This window comes from Triturus cristatus, chromosome 6, assembly GCF_964204655.1.
Source record: "Triturus cristatus chromosome 6, aTriCri1.1, whole genome shotgun sequence".
Taxonomy (NCBI): domain Eukaryota; kingdom Metazoa; phylum Chordata; class Amphibia; order Caudata; family Salamandridae; genus Triturus; species Triturus cristatus.
Window position 1 is genome coordinate 425,611,358 of NC_140589.1, and position 25,578 is coordinate 425,636,935.

General features: G+C 46.2%; 1 protein-coding gene across 5 annotated transcripts in view; it reads left to right on the forward strand.

Annotated features, from left to right (window-relative positions):
- Positions 1-1,023: 1,023 nt before the first annotated feature.
- The window catches only part of TMEM14A (transmembrane protein 14A), a 170,526-nt gene continuing 145,971 nt past the window's right edge, over positions 1,024-25,578 (forward strand). The window contains exons 1-2 of one of the 5 annotated variants that reach the window (XM_085610833.1): positions 1,024-1,128; positions 14,591-14,673. In XM_085610833.1, the coding sequence (XP_085466959.1) occupies positions 14,598-14,673 (76 nt within the window). In that variant the 5' untranslated portion in view covers positions 1,024-1,128; positions 14,591-14,597. Of the gene's footprint in view, positions 1,296-1,693; positions 1,925-14,590; positions 14,674-25,578 lie in introns of those variants that run through there. The other 4 variants (XM_085610835.1, XM_085610832.1, XM_085610836.1 and 1 more) reach the window with 4 other exon arrangements.

Sequence of the window (25,578 nt, forward strand, 5' to 3'; positions counted from 1 at the left end):
CTCAGTCCGTTTGTTCTGTTTAGTCAGGCGATCTGTCATGTTTCTGCCTTCGGAGTTCCTGTGGTTCCGCCAACACAACCATAGACTGACAGACCTAGGGACATTGAGTTATCAGTACCTCAGGCTAACCGTCCAATGTAAAGCAGACATTCTGACATACTTTTTTTTCCTGTGCAGGACCACCAGGAAAAAACTGACTGTCCCTCACAGGAAAAATAAAAATAACCCTCAAATGCTGGAAGACAACTCCTAGGGCATCAGGGCCATTAGATAGCAGAGCAACTGCATGACACATAATGGTCAATTAGACAAAAAAAAAGCCATGGAATCACAACTCAGGGGTGGACTCCGAGCCCATTTGGCTATTGCCGACAGTGAAGGGGAGAACAGCAGCTGCACAATTTATGTTGCAGGTGCACGCATGTGCATGTGTCATTATGCATATGTGCCTACAAAGTGATGCCAGAGCAATTTTATAAAATGTACCAATTAAAGATGGATCAGTAAATAAGACAAAGGATGAAATAAAAGTGGTGTTTTTTTTATGGCGTTGGAGCTGGCAGCAATTTGCTGACTAGTATCTCCCCCGTCCCTGTCCATAAGAAGGGTAAACGGGCTATGCTCAAGGGCAGGGACAAACACACGATGGATAAGGTGGGACAAGGAAGCAATCGAATAAGAATCAAGCACACATGCAAGAGTGACAATAACGCCAACCAAAGCTAAACAATGGGCGGATTGTAAGTTCTTGGTACGCCCACAATGGGTCGTGTGTAACCAAACTCGACCCTAAAAATAGCATTTGTTGTTTTCTTTCAGTGCTACAGATGGATTTTTTACTGTATGAAAAGACTGCAAAATAGTTTATAGTTTGCAGCAAATAATATGATGCTAAAAAATCTAGCTCCATGTGAAGATGCATGCCACCAGCTTTAGCAGTATGTTTTTGTTAATCTTGCTAATAAAGCACTACTGAATTGTATTGTTATTCAAGAAGTGTGTGGACCTTGCGGAATAATACCACTAGGTGGCGAGCTGAGATCGCACGGCAACGGGAACTGTTACAGGAAGGAAGTAAGGCTCGGTCCCTGGCGGTTAAGAAATAAGTAAACATTTGACTTACAGCATGTGAGGCTTTATGATTTTTTTTTCTTTCTTGGTGGCCAAGCACATTTCTCTTACCGACGGCTAGCTGGAAAGAGTTGGGTTGCAATTTAGACCTGGAAAATAGAAACGAGTGTTAGATGCTGAAGTTGGAAGGTCAGAAAAAGAAGGCGGGGAACTGAAGAGCCGCGGTAAGGAGGAGCTCGGGGTCTAGGGCAGTGGGTGCGGCGGGGTCTGTTACGGAATGGGGCACTTTGGTTGCACGAGACGCACTGTTACCCTAGTACTCCAACGCCAAGCAATATACGGGTGGTAGCTTGCTTTCTTTGCAAGAATCCCGTACGTAAACGATATCCCTCCCGAGCAGTTAATGAAGGGTTAACTTGTGATTCAAGTATTTTACGTCTTGCACTTGCCAAAATGCATATTTGTAGCAAAAGTACGTTTTCTTGCTGCACCACAGCTGTTCTTTAGCTGAGAAACATTGCCTCCTTGATGCACTTTCAACCAACCCTCGTTTCCCTTTTTTTTCCCTTTTTGAAGCACATAGCTAGTACTGGGCGTCTCCTGTGCACATGCTTTGCTCATAACCCGGTAGAGCTCTCGGGCTCGGCACGTACGCGTCGACAGTGGCTGGGCCCCGACCCAAGGGCGGAGCTTGGGATCCTGCTGTGCAGGTGGAAGGACTGGTGCTCGTGTCTAGTACGTGTGCAAAGACTGGACGTGCGTCCCCGCAGAGCATGCTAGGGGATTTGTAGTGCTGCAGAGCTCTTAAGTTTCTTGGGCCCATTTACGAGTAGTTCGTCCATTCCATTTTTAGGTATGGCTTTGAAGCATATTTTATTGTGGTGTAGTCTAATGTAATTAAATATTTTAAAAGCTTAAATAAAAGAATCCACCCACCACGGTACAGCATGGGCAGCTCACTTCAGCCATTGGCTCCCTTGCGAATGACTGCACCCACGTAATAACGTGCAGATCTTCTAAACAGAAGTTTACTTCAGTGGCATGGCAGGTGGGCCATTATTTTGCCAGCGCGTTTTTTCCGTTCATTATACTTCTGTTATTCACTCAACCTTGTGTGGTAAAACTGTCTCGGCGTACATTAAAGGGGTTGCAAAAGCTCCTGCTTCTGTGGTATTAAGTATCATATTTCTTGTTCTGTGCATTAAAACTGAAAAAGGGTGTCTGTACCTGTTCAGAGTTCAACCTCCTGGTAGGAAGCACTCCTACTGTTGTATTACAATAGAATGGGATGATTATATTTTTTTAATATAACACTTTTAATGCAAGCATGTGGCTGCCATGTTTAAGTAGGAATGTGTTCTTCATTTTATGTTTGTTCATATGCCAGCAATAAAAATAATAAAAAAGAACCATCACACCTGCTTGCCAAGGCCATGCCTAGTGCCTTTTGCAGTGCATGTTTTCCTTTGCTTTCTGGGAACTGTTGAATTTTAAATGGGTTAACAGTTCTTCAAATCTGAGAATGAAAAGAAAAAATCTTGACTGGATGAGCTGGGAAAACAAAAAAGTTACGAGACCTCTTTGCACAAGGGGGACTACAGATGAGCCCAGTGCTGAATCTTGAACATAGTCTTCAGGAAACATTTTTATGGTCTGGCTTGAGAGCGCAGTTGTCACTAGACAATTATGTGACCATCACTAACATAGCTGCCTAGTTTGCAGATTGTATATGTATGACATTTCCACAGCTTGTGTACTTATGCCTATGTGTGACATTCTACTGTCAAATGTGTGACATTTTGAATGACACTTTCTCACGACTAAAACCAAATACTCAGGAAGCAGGTTGGTAAGTTAAGAAAATGAAATGTTAAAAGAGCATCTCTTATTGACTGTCTTATAAGTTCTAAAGCACATATTTAACAAAAGCCTTATTCATATATGGTTGTTTAAACGTTAATGCTGCCCTAAATATAGTAGTTATATTCCTTTTCCTGCAAAACCACAGTCTTGAGTTTTCTCTTAGGTTGGTGATTATTAGTTCAGGCCAGATTTACTGCAATTTCGTCAACATGAAATAAGCATCATTAACTTGCCTCTTTATCTATGTCTTGCTTTCTTGCGGCATTGTGAGGGTGTTGTGGTGTATGTGGTTTTTTTTAAAAAATGTGCTGCGGGTAGGATGTTTAAAAATAAATCAGATCCAGTGGTCGAATGACCTGTGCTAAGGAAGTTGGGGGCATATTTACAAGGCCTCTGCGCCACTGGAGCGTCACTTTTTTACGCTCCGTTGGCACACAATGCTGAATCATATTTACAAGGCCATGCAAAGCTACAATGCATGGCTTTTCATGGCCTTGTACATATGGCCACCTTTCATGCATTACTGCGTGAAAGGGGCTTTCCATGAGTGTTGCTGTGGGTGTTTCCACCCAACACCCATGGATTCTGACGCATTCCTACATATGCAATGTTGCATAAACATGGGAATGCGTCGGATTCGACTGCCTCCCCCAGGGGAAGTGTTAAAGTGGTGCAACGAGGAGAAATATCTTTATTTCTCCTCATTTTATGTTATTTCTATGTGTGCTGCATGCAACACACACAGAAGGAGGAAAACGCAATCAATAATTGTTTTTGTGCGGAAAGGTGTCCCTTCCTGCACAAAAAAACATGCCTGCAACAAAAGCACCCTTGCATTATGGTGCAAGGATTCCTGTGGTGGCGCTAGGCAGCCAATTGTGCGACAGCGTAGAGGAAAGTACAGGGATGCTTCGTATTGCTGTAAATACGACGCATCCCTGCACTTTCCTAATGATGCAGCACTGCGCAGGTTGATGGCTTGCAGCGCCGCTCTGCATCATTTTCTAGTAAATATGCCCCTTGGTTCCAAATTAGTCCATCCTGAGCTAGCCTCGCCCTCCGCATGTTGCCAGTGCAGCTCTCTTCTCTGTAGCAAGCCAGAGAATGTCTTACTGTCAGACTGGGTCCCGGTGGCAAGCCAAGGCATGGAGTCAGGACTGACCTCCCTCGAAATGGATGTCATGTCACAGTGCACTAAGCAGCAGTACACAGCCTTGCTGCTCTCTGTACTCTTGACAGAGGCTTCAGCACTGAGGTCGGGTCGGAATACGAACAGTGCCGGATGATGTACCAATTGGAATAATGTTTCTGTTGCAATTTCTTTAAAGTAAACAACTCCTGGTCCCAGGCTTAGATCTCAATAGCAACGCATTACCTCCTGGCTCACATTACACATTTGAACCACCACCCCTGTGACTCAATCTGCTGAAGCACCTCGTCGCACATAGGAGCTAGCTTGCTGATAATGCCTGATCTAACATTTCAATGCAGTGATGCAGGGACCGGCACTAAAATGCGGTATTCTAACAATTTATGCGTGGCACTGTGCAGGGCTGCACTACAGAGGGGCTTTGGCTCCTCCTACATGTTGGGAGCCATGAGATCATGTTTTGATTGGGCAGAAGTTGTGTGCTTCCACAAAGAGGCGCTTGCCCTGCAGCAGCTCTGATCTTTTGGTTTATTTATCCAGCTGCCTAAGCTTGAACTTTCAGTGTCACACACGTGATATTGCAATGTTATTAAAGTGTCTTCAATAACTAGGTAATTTATGTTGCTTTTGTCTGGCAGCAGCACGGATGAGAGGAGGGCAGTTATTAGCCTACATGGGATTGTAGGTCTTGCTAGACAGTGCAACTATCACCGGACCTTGTAATCTCCTCCAATATTATTCTATAGTTCTTTGCTTCCACAAAAATACATATCTATTCCCATGCTATTTACTTGTAATACTTCGCATTACCACGCAACATTCCTTTAAACCAGACCTTTTGGCATTGCCAGTGCTTGTTCACATTTGTCTTCGGTGGACTACAGCATGGTCAACTGGGTCAGCACACTTCAACTATTGGGGAACTTCACGGTGAGTGACTGCATTCTTCTCTTTTACAAAGAACACACCTGCATACAAAGTAATTCCTTTCAGTGGGAGAGACTGCTGTGGCAATTTGGGCTTTGAGACAAAAAAAAAGGATTGCTTTTAGCTATTTTTTAATATTTGTAATGCCCTGGCAGCCCCTCAACATTATAGTTTTACAGAAATAAATCAAGCATTGACAAAGCAAATACTCTGATAACCAATGCCAGACCTAGTGGCTTTGCTAGTGCTTATTAGATTTTGATTATTGGGCAAATGACAATTTATTTGAAGGCCAATAGAAGATTCTTGTCAGTGCAAATGCTACAGTGCATTTATATGTGATCCTCATCCTCATTATAGCACGGTTTTTAGGGGGTGAGCTGCCTTCAGTCTTGGTAGCTGGGATGTAGTTTTCAGGGAAGTGGGAACAGCTCTCTCAAGGTGAGAATGATGGTGCAGGCTTACAGGCATTAGGGGGGTGCTTGTGTCTGAGAGGTGCACATCTCTGAAATACAGTTCTCAGTGGTGAAGTGTCAGTCAGAAGTAGTTGAGTATGAGGAATGTATGCAGGTCTTAGGCTGTGATTAAGGGGCTCAGGGTGTGGTGCATTTCACAGGAGTGTATATCTCAGGAGTAAGGCTCATCTGTGATATTTGAGGGTTAGAGGCCTTGGCTGAGATGCAGCTTCTATTAGTTTGTATTATTATCTTGAGGTCTCAAGTGAGTGCATTTGCTTTTGGGGTTGTGGTATAATCCTCCGGGTGGGAGTGTACGTCTCACGTAGAGCACAGGTACAAGGGGGTTAGCATATTTCAGGGTGTTGGCAGATATGAAAGAGGTCTGTCATTCTAAGGCTTTGGTGTATCAATCAAAGGAAGGCAGATAGAATGAAGTAGTATATATTATACTATGTGTGGTAGCTTATACTAGGAAATGTACCAATGGTGCTGACCTGTGCCATTTTGCAATCTCTGTGTCACCTTATGGGTGTCTTGGAACCCTAGCAGTACTAGACCTGGTGTACAAGTCAGAGCCTGGCCGTGAAGGGGTGGGACATGTAGTAGGCGCTGTCAAAGGAGGTTGTGGTTGAATGCAAGCCTATCCAGGGGCAAACTATAAGATGCGCTGACGTGCACCAGGTTGCTAGGGACACTGAGCAGAACAAAGCATGTTTGAACTTGAGCCTGCAGACTCTGGTAGGGAGCATGCTGATGGTGGCACCCTGAGTCATCCTCAACTCCACCTTGCTCTTGGAGTTGGCGTTTCAGGGCTCTACGGAAGGGGGAATGCTGAGTAGGGTCTGGTGCACTGGCATGGCAGAAGGATACTATGGGCAGGCCCAACAGTGTGATGGGTGATTATCATCGAAACCTCCTCACCTCTTTAAGTAGACGGCAGTGTGAAAAAACGAAGCCATGCAAGTGGAGAATGTGAGCCGCAAGGGCTAGCCTGCCTTTTGTAACTATGACTCCCCCCTACTGAATTGCACACTAATAGCTGGTCAGCGTGTCGCAGGAAAACTAAACTCAAACTCTGTAGTGTTTTGCATGCTGACAAGTGTGATGGTGTTCCAGGCATTGTATGACCCAGTCAGCAAGAGTGGTTGTGGCAAGCGACTGACTATCATAGGTTTACACTAGCTGTCTGAACATGAAGTGGATCCATATTACACATTCCAGAAATGCATGCAACTCTGTCAATGAGTCCGCTGGTCATCTTAAAACACAGTCCTTTAGCTGTCACCAAACTTTCTGGACCACTTTATTTACAAAGGCAATATGGATCTGGCAGATTTCTAAATAGTGGGATTATCCATTGGTATCCCAGTCTTCAAAAAGGCATGGAAGAACCAATCACAGTTGTTACAGATCGATATCACACTTAGGTTGAACCTCAGTAAGAACCTCCGTGTCGTCCACTTGGGGAGGCTGCAGGAGTGGACAGTAGAAAAGGGAACACTTCATTAGTTCACTTGGAGTTTCAAGGGGATTGGCAGCAAAAGAGCAATGCCTCAACCTGGATCTCTTCATTGGGGAAGTATGCTATGATTAAAAGAGGACGGATATATTTAAGATTCATGGACCTGTCCACTGCTTTTGATCTGGTTGACCTGTCCAAACGGTGACAAACCTTATCTTAGTTGGAGTATAGGCAGGATTAGTGTCCCTGACAGAGAGAATACATTCTTTGCATTCAAAAGTGATTGTGTAGTGTATACTTAAACGTGTTGTCTTAGCTCTTACTTTCTGTTGTACTGTCATGTCAAAATGGCGTCACTGTAGGCCATCCTTGCTGTGTTGGTTTCGGCTTTTTTCCATTTTGGTCAATTCTCCAGTGGTTGCTGATTGGAGAATGTGCTGGCCTCTAATTAACATGTTGCTGATCTCTCATTCGTACATTATTCCTTTCGCTTTGATGTAGCCCTATACATATGTTTTCAGTCATTAGCAGCAGGCGGGAGAGGTCTGCATAAACTAGTTCTAGTCTAGAAGTTCATATCTCTATTCTCACATCCAAATCCTTTAAAGCATTACCTAACAGCCCTATCAACCTTTTAAAGGGTTCTATTGCAGTAATGAAAGTTACCATGACGGATTTCCCTAGATCTGAAACAGTGCAAGGGCCATTGCTTCTGCTTTGAGTGATGGGGATAATCGCTCCTTTTATCGTAAATGACGTTTTTTTCTAGATAAATCAGAGTTGTAGAAAATTTGTTTCCGGTTTAGATTTTCACCTGTCGTCTCAAAGTGCAGCACGTTCTAAATGTACAGTTTTATGTCATTTACATATGAGCGATTTCTTTAAAAAAAAATATATATATATTTATATATATATATATATATATATATATATATATATTTATTTTAAACAAATTTTATTTGGTTATTCCAGTGAAGTTTGGGCCTTAGCCCTACAAGTACCTGTAAGAGAGCAGATAAATCAGGACACCGATATTTTCAAATACTTGCAATACCTGCGAACATGCAGCGTACACATGAACAACATGCAGATTGTACCAAATTTTAGTAATTATACCAAGGATACGTTCATAGAATGAGAGACCATTACATAATATGGAACAAGTAGGTCAAAGGAAGTGTACCTATATAATGTTTTCTGTTAGGGGTCCGTAGATGGTAACGGAGGAAGATCGATCCCACGATATGTCACCCACACATTTATCTAGTTCGGCCTTCCACTTGCCTATCGTCGGGGGGGGGGGAAGGTCCCTTTCCACAACTGCGCAATATCCCATTTGGTGATAGTGAGGGCCAAGAAGAGTAGATGCTGCTTGTATTTATTGCCCCCTATCACATCTGTACTGTGCAAGAGAAAGAGTCGTGGGTCATGTGGGAGTTCCCATGATAATATATCACTTAGACAAGCGAATACCCTTCGCCAAAAGGGTTGCAACGCGGAGCAGCTCCAGACTGTATGTAAAAATGTCCCCTCTTCCCTTTCACATCGCAAGAATGTAGGAGTCTGAATAATACCCATCTTCCACAGTCTGGTGCGTGTATAATATGCGCAGTGTAAATACTTAAATTGTTTAAGGCGGAATTGTGTGGAAACTGCCACACCCCGAGGGCTATCAATGGCCTCTACCCAGTCATGTCGGGAATGTCCTTTCGCCACGCTCGTCTGGTCTTGTCAAGTGTAGTCATGCATATGAGTCGTCAATGTTTGATAGGTTTGTCTAATTTTTATGTAGACCCAGATCGTCCATTAATGGGCGACCCTCAAGAGGATGGAATTCCGGTAGGGTCTCTAAGGCATGAATCAGGGGGGTCAAAGCATTGCAGAATTGAAGGTATTTATAAAACTGGGTCTTATGTAATTGAAAATCTACTTGCAGTTGTTGGAAAGATTTCAATGTAGTGCAGTGGATTACATCTCCCAGGGTCGATATCCCCACCAAGACTCACCTACGGAATCCCTGTAAAGCCGCCACTGGGCAGAGGTATGTACCATACCACAAGGAAGTCGTTTGGGTTAGTGTCCCGCACCACCCCATCTGTCAGACCGTATTCTGCCAGAGCAGTATCGCCACTCTACTTGCCGGGGGGGTAACAACTCTAGCTTTTTAGAGCTATAGAGGAGCTGGAGTAGGGTGGGGGTCCCTTCCATTACCGCGTGTTATAGTGCGAAGGCCGGGTCAGTTGGGGAGTTGTACCACCATTCATTTATTATCAATATATGGGAGGCTACATAATAGGCATAGACATCTGCCGCTGCAGGTGGGTAATGCTACCCTAATCGCACCACTGTTCCAGAGAAATTTATTAAGTATAGCATTCACTTGTGCAAACCAGGATCGCGGAATCTTGTAAGGGAAGATTTGCAGTCTATAGAGAATTCTAGGTAAAGAAACCATCTTGAAGATGGCAGACCTCCCATATGATGGTAGTGGAAGGGAGGACCATGTTGTTTTGTTATTTAGACTTGCTAGCAGTGGGTTAATATTTTGGCCCATGAGTTCTTAGGGAATGGCGACACAAATATTCCCAGATATTTAAAACTTCCAGTCGCGTGCGACAGCTGTGTCGCCTAGGTGCCCCGTCCCTGGTTGCCGGATATTGGGAATAGCACAGATTTAGCAGGGTTGGTGTGTAGATCGGTAGTTCCCCCAAACACTCTAAGGATTTGTAAAATGCGAGGTCCCGAAAACCACGGGTCTGTCATAAAGAAAAGAACGTCATCCGCGTACAGTGCGATGCGGTCAGAGTGTGACTGGGACCATTCAAACCCACGGAGCACCGGTTCACTTCGAACCCAGGCCGCGAGGGGTTCAACCACTAGGGCAAACAACAGCGGTGATAGAGGACAGCCCTGTCTTGAGCCCCTATGGATTTGGAAGGGATCTGAATGATGCCCGGCTATACGGATGGACGCTGTTAAGTTAGTGTAAAGTAAATGGACATATGCTATGAAGCGAGGGCTGAGATTTACCGCCTCAAGTAATTGGAACAAATAGACCTAACTGAGCGAATCGAAAGCTTTATCTATGTCGGATAATAATATAGCTGCTGGGCGTCCTAATGTTGGGGCCATCGCTTGGCATTAGGTACTCTCCCTATGGCGGGTAGCCCGATGGGGTATAAAGCCCGATTGGTCCGGGTGAATTAAGTCTGCCTCAAGCGCCCGAAGACGATCAGCCGGGACCTTCCCTAATGTTAATGAGAGAAATATGGCGGTATGATGAAGGGTCGGTCCTCCGAGAGGTCGACCCAGTTTGAGGAATAAGACTATCTCCGCATGTCTCCAATCTCGGGGTAATATACCCTGTTCATGTGCGTCCTGTATGGCGGCCAGTAAGTGGGGGCCCAATACATACATGTTCGGCCGCAGAAACTCCTTAGGGAACCCATTAGGTCCAGGGACCAGCCCTGGACGGAGAGCTTGCAAGGCCCCACTCAGCTCGTCTACTGTGATAGGGGCCTCCAGTTGGTCTCAAACATGGTCTGCGAGTCTTCGAGGTGGGATATCAACAAGAAATTCCGCTATTTGGGCTTCCGAAAGCTGCTCGCGACGTTCATGCAATGAGGAAAAGTGCCGGGCGAATTCCAGAGCCACCTGTTCTGGCGATGAACATAAACCCCCTTCGGCATCACTTATGGTAGGAACCACAGTGGGGGATTTGTCTGCCTGACATAGCCTGTGGAGCATTTTACTCGACTTATCGCCCCATTGATATATCCGATTATGCAATGCCTCCCAGATCTCTTTGGCTTCTCCCATTAGATATTGTTGTATTGTTTGTTGCACTTGTAGCAAGTTGCGCTGGAGAGATGGGCCTGGGTCCCCGTTGAGTTGCGTCATCAGAGACGCTTGGCGCGCCTCTAGGTCTGCCAATTGCTCTCGCTGCACGCGCTGTTCTTTGAAACGATAGCTAATTTCAGCACCACAAATGGTGGGCTTTCGGGCCTCCCAGAGGATGCACTAAGACAGGGCAGAAGCGACATTTGTGTCAAGATATTCAGTTATTGCTGTATGTAGCATGTTTTGGTAGTCTGGGTTTCGGAGTTGCCACGCGGGGAAAACAACCTTTACAACGCAGTCATTACAACGCACTACCTTTACAACGCAGTAGTTACATCGCTACATCCTTTAAAACGCATACCATTACAACGCATAGTTTTTACCCCTACACTATCTAACACTTACCCTACTGTTGCACTCACTGGAGCGGGAATAGGTTTTTTTACCCCTACACTATATAACACTTACCTTACTGTTGCACTCACTGGAGTGGGAATAGTAATCTTTACCCCTACACTATCCAACACTTATCCCTACTGTTACCCCAAAAAATTATGTGATGTAAGGGTATGCGTTGTAATGGTATGCATTGTGAAAACATGCGTTGTAATGGATGTTGCGATGTAAAAACTGCGTTGTAAACGTCATACATTCGCCACGGGGACATCTGCCACCGAAAGGAGGGTTTACGAGAGCAGGTATGTAATTTAAGAGAAATCGGGGAGTGATCGGAGAGCCCTGTGGGGAGATGAGTGACTTGTGAAACCCTATGTAAAAATATACGAGGCGTAAAAAAGTGATCCAGACGGGACTGTGAACCATGTACTGCAGACATGTATGCCTAGCCGTGTTCATTGGGGTGATATTCTCGCCAGATGTCTGCCCAGCCTAAGGTGGATGCCAATATGTTCAGTTTAGAGGGACCCACTGGCAGGTGACGGTCTGTGCTGCGCTATCTGCTGGACGCATGGTGTTATTCCAATCGCCGCCCAAGAGAGTGAGGCCCTCTGGCAGCTCCCCCCAAAGTCTATAAATCCTGTCGACAAAGGTCGCCCCAAGTGGAGGGTGGGAATAAATACTGCCTAAGGTGATGTGTTCACTGTAAAGTGTGCCCGTAACTATAGCAAATCTGCCCCCTGCATCTACCCATTGGTGTGTGTGCTGGAAGGGGACTCTGTGGTGAATCAGGATGGCCGTGCCTTGTGACCCCCCTGGTGAATCCTGCGTGGTATACCTGGTGGAACCCAAATCTAGCCAGACACAGGGTTTTCGTACCTAGGAGATGGGTCTCTTGTAGGAGTAAAATGTCAGCCCCAAGTCTTTAGGTCTGGCGTAAGACCGCATCCAGTTTAATTTTATTTAGAAGGCCCCTTACATTCCAGAAAATCACTGTGAGGTCCCCAAGAGGGGCCGTATCAGTCTGTGCCATCATCCCGTGTCCCTGAAGGTGCTGTAAGGATAGTGTCTGAATCTAGATAAAAAGTCTGCATGTCCAATAACAATTAAACTAAATTACCCAAGATACGGCCAAGAACCAGGAGCATCTGTCGCGGTGTAGGGCGCACCGGGTCCCCAACAGGTGGAACACATGCCCCCATGCCAACAATACCCAACCCACTCACAAAAAATTAACGATGGGTGATGGGAATGTCCGAGGCTTAGCCGCCCCATGGCTGGGCATCCACGCCCGTTCAGAGGACAGGGAACTAGGATAGTCCCGGTGAGGAGAGTCCCATGACTAGTAGAGTTTGCTGCCGGGGGCATATCCTGATGGCTCAGACAGTACGTTTTGGACTTGAGGATCGCCTGTCGGAGCCTCTGTGGCGTCTCTTCGATTTAGTCCGGCAAGGTCTGGTCCGTTGGGAGCTCTGGGAGGAGTCAGACTCTTGTGGCGGAGGTGTATGTGGTTTGAGGTGAGAGTGTTCATCGGTCCATGCAAAGACCACTTCCGGTGTGTCAAAGAGGAATGACTTGGAATTAAATATAATTCGCATCCTAGCTGGGTACAGAAGCATATTTTGCAGGTTGAGGTCTTGCAACCTACGCTTTGCAGCCATAAAGGACTGGCTTTGTTGTTGCACCAGGCGCGTGTAGTCGGGAAAAATCATTTTGGGCCTCGAATTATATTGGAACTTTTCCTTATGTGTCCTAGCGAACTGCAGGATAGCGTCCCAATCAGCATAATTTAACAGTTTTGCAATCACCGGTCTAGGGTTCTCACCCGGGGGGGTGGTTTCTTAGCGCCCGGTGGGCCCGCTCAACGACAAAGCATGTGGATAACCGTTCCGTCGGCATTAGATCTGTGAGCCATTGGGCGATAAAGTGGGTTATAGAGGATCCTTCACACCCCTCCGGCAGCCCAACGAAGCATAGATTATTGCGCCGCGCGCGGCCTTCTGCATCTTTTACCCTTGAGGCTAGTTCCCGAGAGACAACAGTTAGTTTGTTGACCTTTTTCTGGAGGGTAGTTACTGAATCCTCCACAGTCGATACTCGTGCCTCTGCTTCAGTGCTGCAGTCAATGGCTTGTCTGAGGTCTTAGTGCAGGAGGGAGACCTCTGACCCCACCGCACCGATTTTGGCATCCAGCTTATCCCTGGCATCATTAATCGCTGCTAGGAGGGCCGCGTTGTCTGGTACCGCGCCTCCCCCATCCCCTCCGGTGGCATCCGCTGCAGGAGTAGTGAATTGATCTAGGGTGCCCTGTTTGGGGCCCGTCTTTGGCTCACTCCATTGCAGATTTTCTGCCTAGTTACATAAAGCTAAAACCTATTTACATATAAATGTAAATAGAACGCTTTTATATCGGTAATGTTTATATTGAAAATCTGTTGTGGATCTGACCAGCCTGGCTCTGTTAGACACTCCTGCATCACACTGTTATCTGTCAGTCGACTGCCTATGGCAGGTTTTGAAACATTCAAGCATTAAAGTTCTGTCAAAACCACCTGACCTTTTACTTGCAGATTTCCAATAACGAAATGTGAAAAGCAGAAGTTACAGCTGTGTTCTGGAATTGTGGTGCACCGCAAGTAAAGAGAACATTGCTGTCCGAGGCATGTGATTGTGCTTTGGGGAGCTGGTGCTTGGTGTGACGCCCAGTGGCCAATTACAAGGGCCTTTGGACTTCCCATGTGGCAGGTAAAGGCAGTTAGTGGACCTATCGATTTACAAGGCCCAGCAAGTTTCATCCTGGATCTCCGGGTCGTAAAAAGGAGAAACTAGGAATTACCAGACTTCTGGGACTGGACTTGCTTGTTCCCTCAGTAATTTCTCATAGCACTCTTAGGGTCCCACTTGTAATCCCCACCCCCCCCCCTTCTCCCCAAGTTACTGGATTCCCCAATATCACCAATTCTGGGGTGGTGGTGATGCTAATAAAAGGGGCCGGTTGCACGTGCCCTGGGCCAGTTCCAGTATCGCACTTCTGTGCAGTGGCGTAATGAAAGGTGAAGGGGCCCCCCCTGCACGGTGCACAGAGCGGCCCCCGCTCCGGATTTAATTCGGAGCTATCAGGCCGTAGTACTGTGCTGAGGGGGCCCCCTGCAGCTTACCGCTGGGGCCTGTGTTACGCCCCTGGTGGTGAGGGCTGTTGATTTAGTGAAGCCATATTTGAACACTTGTAATCAGCACTGAAAAGGTAGATGTGGGTCTGTGTGCAAGTCGTTTACCAAAAAGACATGTTAACCTCTCCAAAGTTTGAAATTGATACAGCCGAGCAGTTTCACTTGCACATCTGTAGATGACGTGATGTACATAAAAGTTTTCCAATGTTTGAATCTGTCTTACAGAGATTCCCCTTTCTCCCTCTCTCTCCAGAGTAATCATGGTTGTGGACTGGATTGGGTTTTGCTATGCCTGCGTGCTGGCTTTTGGTGGTGTGCTGGGGTACACACGGAAAGGTAAGAGTTACAAGAAATTGACTTTACTGTTTTAATGGGGTGAGGCCAACTCTTCCACATGGGCAGTGCTTTAAATGAATGGGAAAAAAATAAGTGCAGGCACTCCTTAAATCGAGGAAGAGGCCATGTTAGTGGGCGGGGTTATAGACAGGGTGATAGACAGGGTGAGACATGATGGTACAAGAACACTTCTGTTGAGTATTCATTTTGCACTTGCATTGCCTTAAACTTTTTCATATGTGCAAAATAACAGCTACATATGCGCATAATGGGTGGTGTGAAGACCTGCTGGGAACAATGGAAGGAACTTCTAAACCCTGAATGGGCCATGCCATCAACAGTACTATTAGCACTTTCAGGCTAATAATCAGTGTGCCCCAGGACAAGGCAGTCTAGCATTTACACCAGTTGCAGGACATAACAAAGCATGTGAGAAATGCATCAATATCAACAAAATGTGTTAACTCGTCACACAAAGTGAATGTCATACATCACATTTTATTGTTTCCTTGTTTTGTAATATTTGCAGCTTCTTAATGTCCTACTGTTCCTACATGCATTTGACGCAATCCTTATATGTTCAAGAGTGCGCGCTCACACACACGCATCCCACACATTTCTTTTCAAATACCTCCTGAGTGTCCAGATTCTCTTCCTCTCTGATTTCGTCTCTCTCTCTCTCAATGATCAGTGTCAACCTTGTGCTAGTTTCGCAATTTGATGACATCAACTTGGAGGCTTTACTGATGGTTATATGTCAGACTATTGAGTATAAAAATATAGACATGCCATAATATTGATATACAGAATATCCTGACTGTAAGTACACATTGGTAAGTATAGATTTACTATTTTTAAACTTGAATCTACATATCTTGAAAATATATATCGCCTAGGTACATATATGTGGATTTAAGTATAGTAAACCTATGTATAATATTTACCTTCACAATATTCTGGTAGTCAGTTATAGTCATGATATTTCGGCATGTGTATATTTAAGTGTCAATATTCCAGTAGTAAACCCTGTTAATCGGGTCTAAAGAGAAAACCATAAGCAGGGTTATAGAGTTAAATCAATGCAGGGATGGTTTTAAGATTAAACATTGATATTTTGGTTGTAAAATGAAGCAAAATTAAGGTTAGAGGTAATCTGTAAACAACTAGGCGTTGAGTTGATTCTTTGCTTTTGCTATGTACTCAGAAGCATCTGTGGCCTGTTGAGTAGGTCCTTGTTGTTTTGATCAGCCCAGCCACCTCCAAAGTAAGTATGCTTAAGGAAGGCACACAACTGGTTTGAATCTGCTCTATTGTAAGCCAGGCGGTCCCGCCGCGTTGTTGCGTCTATTTATAATGTTGAGGGCAGTGGCGTGGCCAGTGTGTCATGGGCTCTAATGCAAGGAAGGAAATGGGCCCCATGATCGCTGTTTGAATGGTAAAATACAGATTATTCAGGATTAAGTGGATCCCTTATGCCTTCGGCTCCAGTGCCATTGCACTTGCTGCACTAATGGAAGCTATGCCACTGTGTATACTGGAACGCGTTTTGAGCCTTGTGGCTGGTTATACTTCAGTCCCAGCCTTAGTACGGCCGGGAAAATTTCAAAGAAGATTGGTTGCTTCTGTCCTACATATATCCAACGAACACGGTTCAGTGTTATGTCATTATGCCCGTATGTAATCGTCCAACCGCGGCACCCACACGGCCATACTGAGGTGCCGTGGTCTGACGTTGCGAAGACGCCACCACACACAGCGCATCGCTAACTGACAGAATACGCTGATTACATACGGGCGTAATGACATAACACTGAACCGTGTTTGTTGGATATATGTAGGACAGAAGCAACCAATCTTCTTTGAAATTTTCCTGGCCGTACTAAGGCTGGGACTGAAGTATAACCAGCCACAAGGCTCAAAACGCTATCCAGTATTCACAAAGCCCTGAGGAAGTCGCGGGTCTCTTGTCCCGATCGACGAAACACGTGTTGGCTGGAGCTACAACAAGAGAACATTAAATTAGTCTATATATCATGCTTGTTTCTCTGCTATCAGTGATTAACTTGGAACACTGCTTGTATGTGTGCCAGGGCCTGATCTGAACAGTCCTCTGAGGAACAAGGCAGGCCTCAAGCAGCAGAATCGATCTCTGGAGAACAAGGCAGACTTCCAGCAGTAAGGGCATTCCTCTGGGAAACAAGCCAGTCCTTGTTCTGTAATGTCCGTAGGTCCAGGAGTGCACTGAAGAAATGATTCGAAAGATCCAATATTTCTACCTGTGCCATCCTTTGAAGTGGAGGTGACCTCTTCACTCTCTCCACATCTGGTTCTGGAAAGTCATTCCCTTCCCCCTGCCAAGGCTTCAAGAAGTCTGAGTTCACAAAAGACCAGTGTCAGGTTCCTTGGAGTGTATTGGAGGCAGCCCTCTGAAATGTAAGTGGTGCAGGGAACAGCTCTGCCCCCAATCCTCGAAGATGGCCCATCATGCCAAAATCTAGTCCCATTTTGTTTTACTGTCTGGGAGGAATATACAAAGGCCAACAGCTAAGCTATTCACACTCATGTAACCCAGAAGCCTAGCAGCAGGCACCAAACGGTTATGACAAGAAAATGCCTACTTTATAAAGGTTGATATTATCAATGGGGTGTCCCTGTATCCTGCAGAACCTGGGGACTATCAGCAAAATATGTGCAGTGGTTCTGCCACGGGTAAATACATTTCTTCAAGGAAATTGCTTTGTCCTCTCAAAGGTCAGACCAACAATTAATGATACACACACTGACCGTAGACATAATAAATAACTAAAAATTGACAAAGACTTAATTCAGTTAGAAAAAATTGGTGTACGATATATCAAACTTCATATATCATATGTGATTAAAGACACATCAATATTAATATAAAACAGGACTAATACACATTGTATAATACATAACATTACAGATACATAAGATTTTAGTGACATAGAAGTGGGACTCTAAGAAAACACAATGTTACACGTGATTAACACCTAAACAGAGATTTCTAGCAGTGTCCCAAAATCTTAGAGACCTAAATGGCCATGCGATTTTTCATTTTATACAACTTTGTGTATTTAGGCAAAAGACGCTTATGTCGACGCAGAGAAGGTCCGGTCCAAAATATGGGATTTCCGTTGTCGCATGTAGAGCTCTAATATTCTGAGAACACCATCCTACTAGTATAATGTGTTTTAAAACCACATTTACTAATGCTTGCTTCTAAAGCCAAGTAAAATGTATTATTTTCTTTAAAAAATATATATTTCCCCATGTCTTCCACCATGAAAAATTGTTGACCACATTAATGGGAATCCTCTACGGTAGTTCAGAAAAGGTTTGTAAGTGGATACTGCTAAAACACAGAGATGAGTTCAGGGAGACGTGTAGATATAATATATATTTTTTAATAACTCAATTCATTGACTTTTTATACAGATGCAACAAACACCACCATAATAAATGAGGGGAACAATTGAGTAAGTTGCCATAATGATTATCATACCTGTGAGCAGTTCCACATGTCGCAGTTATCGGCTCGTTCCCTTATCAATTTTCACCCTCCTGCCGCTCTGCATGAAAATGGCACTCTCCGCTTGGGTACCGATTTATTTATCTAACGATTGTGATGGTATCCCTTCTGGCTCTAAGGAAATGCCCCTCTAGTGGCACCATTTGGGCCATATGCCATATTCTATAATGTTTCTGTGGACAGCCTCTTGCTGCATACACAGGGATCTCTATACTCGTGCATCTATATAAGCCCTTCCTCCAGCACTCCAGGGTAGGTGGGTATGGCAGTTTCCATGCTTTGGCTATATCTCTTTTCACCACTACCAGCCCCAGCCACAACAAAGTGGCTTGATATCTATCGCAATCTACATCCTCCATCACATGCAGTAGTTTTAGCTTTGGATTCATCCCAGGATTCTCCCCAGACATGACAGTTTGCCATTCCAAACACTCTGTAGCCAGTCACCCCTTGACATTCTCACACGCAGGCACGTCGGCGTATCCGTTTTCCACAGTTTCTCCCTCGTGTAATGGATTCTCTGTAGATATTTTAATTGTATAAATCGCAATTGGGAGGCTAACGCTACCTCCCGAGGGGAAGCTCTCTGCTCTCTCCACTCATTGTCTGTCCGCGGACCCAAGTCCTTAGTCCAAGCCTCCCACAGATGGTCAGATGTGTCTGCCAAGTTATTAATCAATGAGAGGTAGAGGATTGAAAGCTCTTCCAAGTCTTTTATGTAGGGGAATAAAGCATGACAGAGCTGGAAGTATCTGTAAAATTGTCTGTGATGCAGCTCATATTCAATCTGAAGGTCTGTGAAGGTTTTCATTGTTGCCCCCGTCACCACATGGCCCAATTTAGTGATGTCTTATGGTATCCCAGCATTTGAATCCCCGTAAGGCTGTCACCTGCAGTTGTAAGATGCTCACCCAGAGGGTGGTTCCTGGGTTAGCTACCTCCACCATCCCACGGCCTTATTGTTCTTTCACCAGACTTGCTGTACCCCTTTCTCGGTTGGAGGAAGAGAGCCTGGGGCAGGCCCTCTGTAAAGTAGGTGCAGCAGGGGAGGGTCAACCATTGGCCATTTTTTGGATGCGAGCATTGAGGCTCTTCACCAGTCAAACCACCACACGTTTACAATAATTAAGTGGGAGGCCATGTAATAAGATTGAAGGTCCAGTGCTGCAATCCCACTGTCGGAGGGTGATTCACAACAATTGTATAGGGCAATGCATGGGCGTTGGTATTTTAATTGAAAGCTCTGCAAGATTGTGTCTAGTCTGTCAAAGAAAGAGTGTGGTAAGGGGAAGGGACAGTTTTGTTGGTAGAGAAAGCTGGGTAGGACCACCATCTTGTATATTGCAGACATGCCCAAGATAGATAATGAGAGGTTCGACCAGAACTCTAAATTGTGTCAGGCAGTCTATCTGGGGCTGTATGTTCATGGTCCGTCATATATATTCCTAAGTATTTAAAGCCTCTAGGACACATCTGCAAACCGGATGCCCAGTCAGGGTATGTGCACTTTATCGGTATATTAACGATTTGGCCATGTTCCCATGGAGCCCCGAAAACATGTCAAATACCTTGAACATTTTGAGAGCCTCGGGACTGGACCCCGAGGGTCTAGCACAAAGACCAGAACAACATGGACATATATGGAGATTCTTTCGGCCACCCACGGAGACCACCCTAATTCCCAGAGTTGTGCATCAATCCTCACCCAAACAGCCAGGGGTTCAATGGCGAGAGTGAACAGCAGAGGGGATATGGGCCATCCCTGCCTTATGCCTCTGCGCACCAGGAAGGAGTCGAAGTCTGGTGCGACACGGTGCGGAGCTCTCAAATCTGTATATAGTAGACACACTTGTCTTATAAATTTGAGCCCAAAGTTTAACTTGGGCAAATGAAGGAATAAGTAGTCCCAGTTCACAAAGTCAAAGGCTTTATGGAAGTTTACCTACAAGAGTGCGTAGGTTCCAGGCAAGTTGTGGACCAGTGATAATACATTATGAACCCGACGTATGTTTTGCTGGGGATCTTGTCTGGACATGAAGATGGCTTGGTCTGAATGCATTAGGAAACTTATCACCTTCATATGGTGGGTGCTGGAAATGACCCATATCTTAGCCTCAACGTTTATAAGCAAAATGGAACGATAAGAAGCGCTACATTCAGGAGGACCATCTGGCCTGTGTAGGACCACTATTTCTGCTAGTCGTCAATCCGGGGGGAGATGTCCTAACTCCTGGGCTTCTATGAAGGCATCAAGCAACGGTTCAATGAGTTTGGTCTTGTAGGTTTTAAAGAATTCCACTAGGAATCCCCTGGGCCAGGTGTTTTGACTGGCTGCATGGCCCAGGACCACCGCTGGCTCTTTTCCGATTATGCCCTGTTCTCAGGTGAGAGTTTTAGTCTGAAGATCCTCCACAAACTGACAGAGCTCAGCTGTGTCAGAGCACTCTGTGGGAGATTAGAGGTCAGCATAGTAAAATGCAAAACAGTGGACGACTACAATGTCCCTGCTTCCCTTGTACCTGTCCATGTCTTGGACATGCACTCTTGGTTCCCTGCATGTATCGTTAGTGCAGAGCTAATGTAGCATTGTAGTAGATTTGTGGCCCCACTGGTAAATGCTAACATGCATCGCCAGCTACACCATTCTGGCTTCAGTCAGGATAGTCTGTTCTAGCACCGTTTGGGCATGGAGCCACCACCTCCCTCTCTAGTTCAAGTGTCACTTTGTGCTGTCATAGTTTGGTCTGACCCGCTATAAGGCTGCTAATGTCACCCACTAGAGGAGGCCTTGAGTTCCTCTCAAAGTATTCCCTGTGAGGTAACTGAGCCTGCGTTGTCAGCCAAGTAGTGGGTTAGCATGGTTTCCACACACGCTCTCGTCTCTGGGTCCTGCAGTAGCCACGCTCCCAGCCTCCATCCCCCTCTTGCACTTCTTGGGTTTAGCCGCAGCTGCATTTCCACTGAGGAGTGGTCTGAAAGGTCTTGAGCATGTATATGTGCAAACCCTACCCTATCTTCCTCCGCATTGGGTAGCAGTAATTACTCCAGATGAGATAATGTCTTCTGGGCGCCTGAATATAATGTGTAACGGTGTTCCTGAGAGTGCAGAACTCTCCAGGTGTCTGACCGGCCCAGCACCTCCATGAATCGTATTAATAGGGAGGGTCCATGTGGGTCATTCCCACTTGTTTCCACCTTCCAGTCACCACCCTGCTGAAATCATCCCCCATTACCCAGCAGTCTGGCGGGAACTATGCCAATAATGCACTCATGGTTGTCAAGAAATCTTTTGTGAGTGGAGAGGGCATTAACATGGTCCTGTAAGGGGAATTTATTACTCCGTAAATGAGTACCCTGGAGAAGGAGGACATATGCCACTGGATGTTTAGCCTCCTTAAGCACAGCCCCTGTCTTGACCCGGTCCAGGAGCTCATTCACATTCCAGGTCAGGTTGTGTCTCTGGTATCACTATTCTGTAATAGCGTTGTCAGTCATGTCTTGATCCTTTTAGTCACTTCCTGTACTCATGCTGAGACAGGTTAGCATTCTATGTGCATCACTTCCTGATTGACGGTGCCCCCGCCCACCGCAGGGATCCGTTTGGTATATCAGTGCCTCACTGACACAGATCTTCACCACCCGGTTTTGGCGGTAGGGGTAGGTCATTCAGCGCAGTGACGCTGAGTTAAGGTGAGTGTGGGGCTCTAACAGATGTCGGCAAAACGATCCTCTTGACTTCAACATCCACGCTGTCGGTGAGTCGTAGTAACCGTCACGGCAACTGCCTGCACCTCCAGACACACGCTGCTTTGTTAAATGCATGTTTACCATTTTGTTTTTATGGGTACAGAGGCGAGGTCCCACGCCACTCATTCTACATGCCACCTCCTCATGACTTGTGGCTGTACGGCGGGCTCAGTTGGGGCAGGCTCCTCTGTGCACCTGGCTAACGGTGATCATGTATCATTAACTTTATTGGTGCGTTCTGAACGGCCTCATTTGCCCCTTGGCCGCTCGTCCTCACCGGTGGTGGGCATTTGGTGTGTGACTGGATACCACCTGACCCTCGGTTATGGTACCTATAACATTAATAATGCTTCTCTTTAGGATACTATATCTTGAGGTGTCACCGCCCCGCCAGACACTGAGGCGCAGTTACTAGAGCCCTAGGGTGAGTTTTATTGTCCTCTGCGAGCTACTCCGCTTTGCTGATAACAGCAACCATTTTTTATATATTTTTATGATATCTTGTGTGTTGCTTGTCGCGTTATCGCTATATGTGACACTGTGAGTCAGTTGCACCGACACTTTGGGTCACTATTTGTTTCATCAAGAGAGAATTACATTGTTTAAAAGTATACGTCGTCACTGATGTCTTGTTCATTTATGCTTTTTGTTTTCTTTTAGATTTCCCTTAATACATGCAGGTACTTTACCTCTGACGTGGTAGGTAGATTGGTCCTACACTACCACGGTGTGTAGCTAGTTTGCACATGGTCCTGATGAATTGCCGTACGATCCTTAGGACGTTTGAGGCAAGAAACATGTTGACCCCAGTAGAGTAGAGCGCTAGCATCTTGAACCATTATTTTCAGATAAGTTGCCACTCTATCTCCTTTTTAATCAGGTGGGAGCCATTCTATTAAAATTAATCTTTGGACTACCCAACCTGTTTTAGCCTTCCACAAAACATCTACACTCACCTCACCAAACGGCATGGAACATAAGATCTCCACCAAAGAGCCCCTCGTTGGGTGCCCGTCGAATATTGCAGCCTTCACACAGTGTGACAAGTCCAACTATTCCAGGCCCCCAAAGCCCAGAAGAATGGCTTGGGGGCAGGTATTAGTAATTGTTAATGTAAATTGAACAAATAAACCGCTGTTGTTGTGTTCATACCGAAATCAGCATGGCAGTGCCACCATGTGGCAGACTGTCATAGCCCCGATGCTGACAATAAGGTGCTGGTGCAGAGCACCAGCTCAAATTAAGCACTGGTGAGGGCCTTTGTTACTCAATTACTGTAGGACTAACCTGTCATGTAGTTTGCTTCCGGTGTACCTCTCTTCACCAGACTTTGTTTGTTTTTTTGTTTTTTTTGTTTTTTTTTAAACCGTTTATTACAAAATTCAAAAAATATACAAAGATGGGCCTACAACCTTCAGGCCGGCCGCTAGCAAACAAAAGGAGCATATGATACACACAGTAGAGCGCATGCTGCGGCAAAGGGAGATGTACAGGAGTTAGCAGCGTTGATGGCCACACCATCCGGACCCCACATAACGGTTTCTTTTTAACATAAATAACAACAAGAAACAAACCACAAGGCAACCCACAATCGAAAACAGCAGCATGTGCTCCCCTAGAAGGGGGACCCTACCAATCCATAGGAGTATCAAGGGGGGGCAGAAGGTCAGGACAGGGACTGGGTGGACTCAGTGCCCGGTACCGGAGAGATAAACCGGCTAAGGGGACGGGGCAGGCGATGGATCGGGCAACAACGGCGGGGCACAGATTCCCCCGCGGTAGGCGTTCCAGGGGCCCCATACTTTCACCCATGTCCCAGGCTTACCTCTCGCTACATACACCACCTTTTCCCGAAACATGCACCAGTCCATATTTTCCTTCCAGGCCGAAACAGTCAGGGACCTCTGGGAACCCCACAGTTGAGCAATATCGCGCTTGGCCACCATATATCCCAGAGTCACCCACCACGTCTGTGGCGCCGAGTAGTCGGTTGGTTCCCACACGTTCAACAGGCATCTCCTCGCTTCGGGCAGTAGCGACACACGCGTAACCACCCGCAGGACCTCATGCACACCAACCAGACTCTTTGTTGACCCACCTAGGAACTGCATACCATTTTTTGTTTGAGATACTTGGGCATGTATGCTGGACCTAACCGAAAGCCCTGCTGAGTCCCTTCTTTTTAGGTCTAGGCTGCGAAGGCTGCGCTTGCGCAGTCTCGCTCCGAGATTTAATGACTTGGAGAAGAGGGGCTTGAACCCGCCCCTCTTCTCCCCTGTTCTCCATTGGCTGGCCTCGTAAATGCTGGCCAGCCACTGGAGAAGAGGTCAGTCACTCCCATTAGGCCCCGTCCTTTTCGGATCGGGGGGCGTGTTTTTTGCAAGAAGTTTCAGGGAGGAGACAACAGCAAAACACGCCCACGAATCCGAAAACGACGCTGCCTTTCTCCGAGGCATTTCTTCTTGACCTCGGAGAAAGGCGGCGGTGTTCATGGCGTCCTCTCCCCCTGCTCGTGGCTCCCGTGTTGGCTGCTGCTCTGGTATCCTCCTGAGCTGTGGAGGGCAGGGTCTTCACAGAAGAGACCTTTGTGGAGAGCCGTAGGAGCCATTTCATGTGGTCGGGTATGGATGTAGACGATGTGAGGCTTCAAACAATCCACGCATCCACTTGAGTGAGTAATTGGCGCCCGGGTTGTGGAATGAGCGACTCCATTTCACGAGCGCTTCTCCTTGCTTCTGAATGCAGTCATCGGCTTCGCGGCAGAGGGTGCTCTATTGGCGGCTTTGTTGGCCTGCTACATTCATGCTGCTCTGTGCGGAGACGTGCGCGTGGGAGGAAGGAACAAAAGCGCTCAGGCAGGAGGTGTGCACTTACCTGCCAGGAGTGACAGGTCTGCTTCCAGCTGCTCGCGCGCTCGCTGAAGCGGAGCCGGTTGCATCGACCATTAACGTCACGTGCCACGGGCTTTTATAGGTTTTTAGCCTTTCCTTGTGCCCATATCCTTGAGGTTGCACGGTATCATAACTCGTGCACTGCATCGGTGGGAAGAGATACACCAGTGGTCGGTGACTATCCAAGAGAGTGTTTCTTTGATTGACAAAGCAACGCCTGGCATCGTCCATTTCGCAAGTACAATGTGTGCTCGCCTGAAAGAGTGAGACATGCTAGAGATAGGCCGTTTATGGGAGGGACATAATATAGTCGTTCATTGCCATAACATGACGCAGCACAACGCTGTTCTTGATCGAACCGGGTCTGATGCGCACTGACTGGGTGTGATGAGCCTCGCACGTACGATTTCAGTGCTGAAGTTTTGTCACCGTTCTAGAGCATTAATCCACTCAGTAGCGCCCAGAAGCGGTTCACCTTCGGCCAGGCACAGTTTGTAAGGCCACCTATGTGCCTATTCTTTCAGTCAACATCTTTTACATTTAAAATGTCTAAAACTCCACAGGGGGGGGGTCTTCTCGTTGGCAGGAATGTACGAGAAAGTTAACATTTTAGCTGGCAAGACAGCTCAGTGGGTAGAGTCACCACTGCAGAAATCTGCCGGTTCCGTAATCACATCACAGTAGTGCGTTGTGTCAGCCTTTCACTCATTTAAAGTA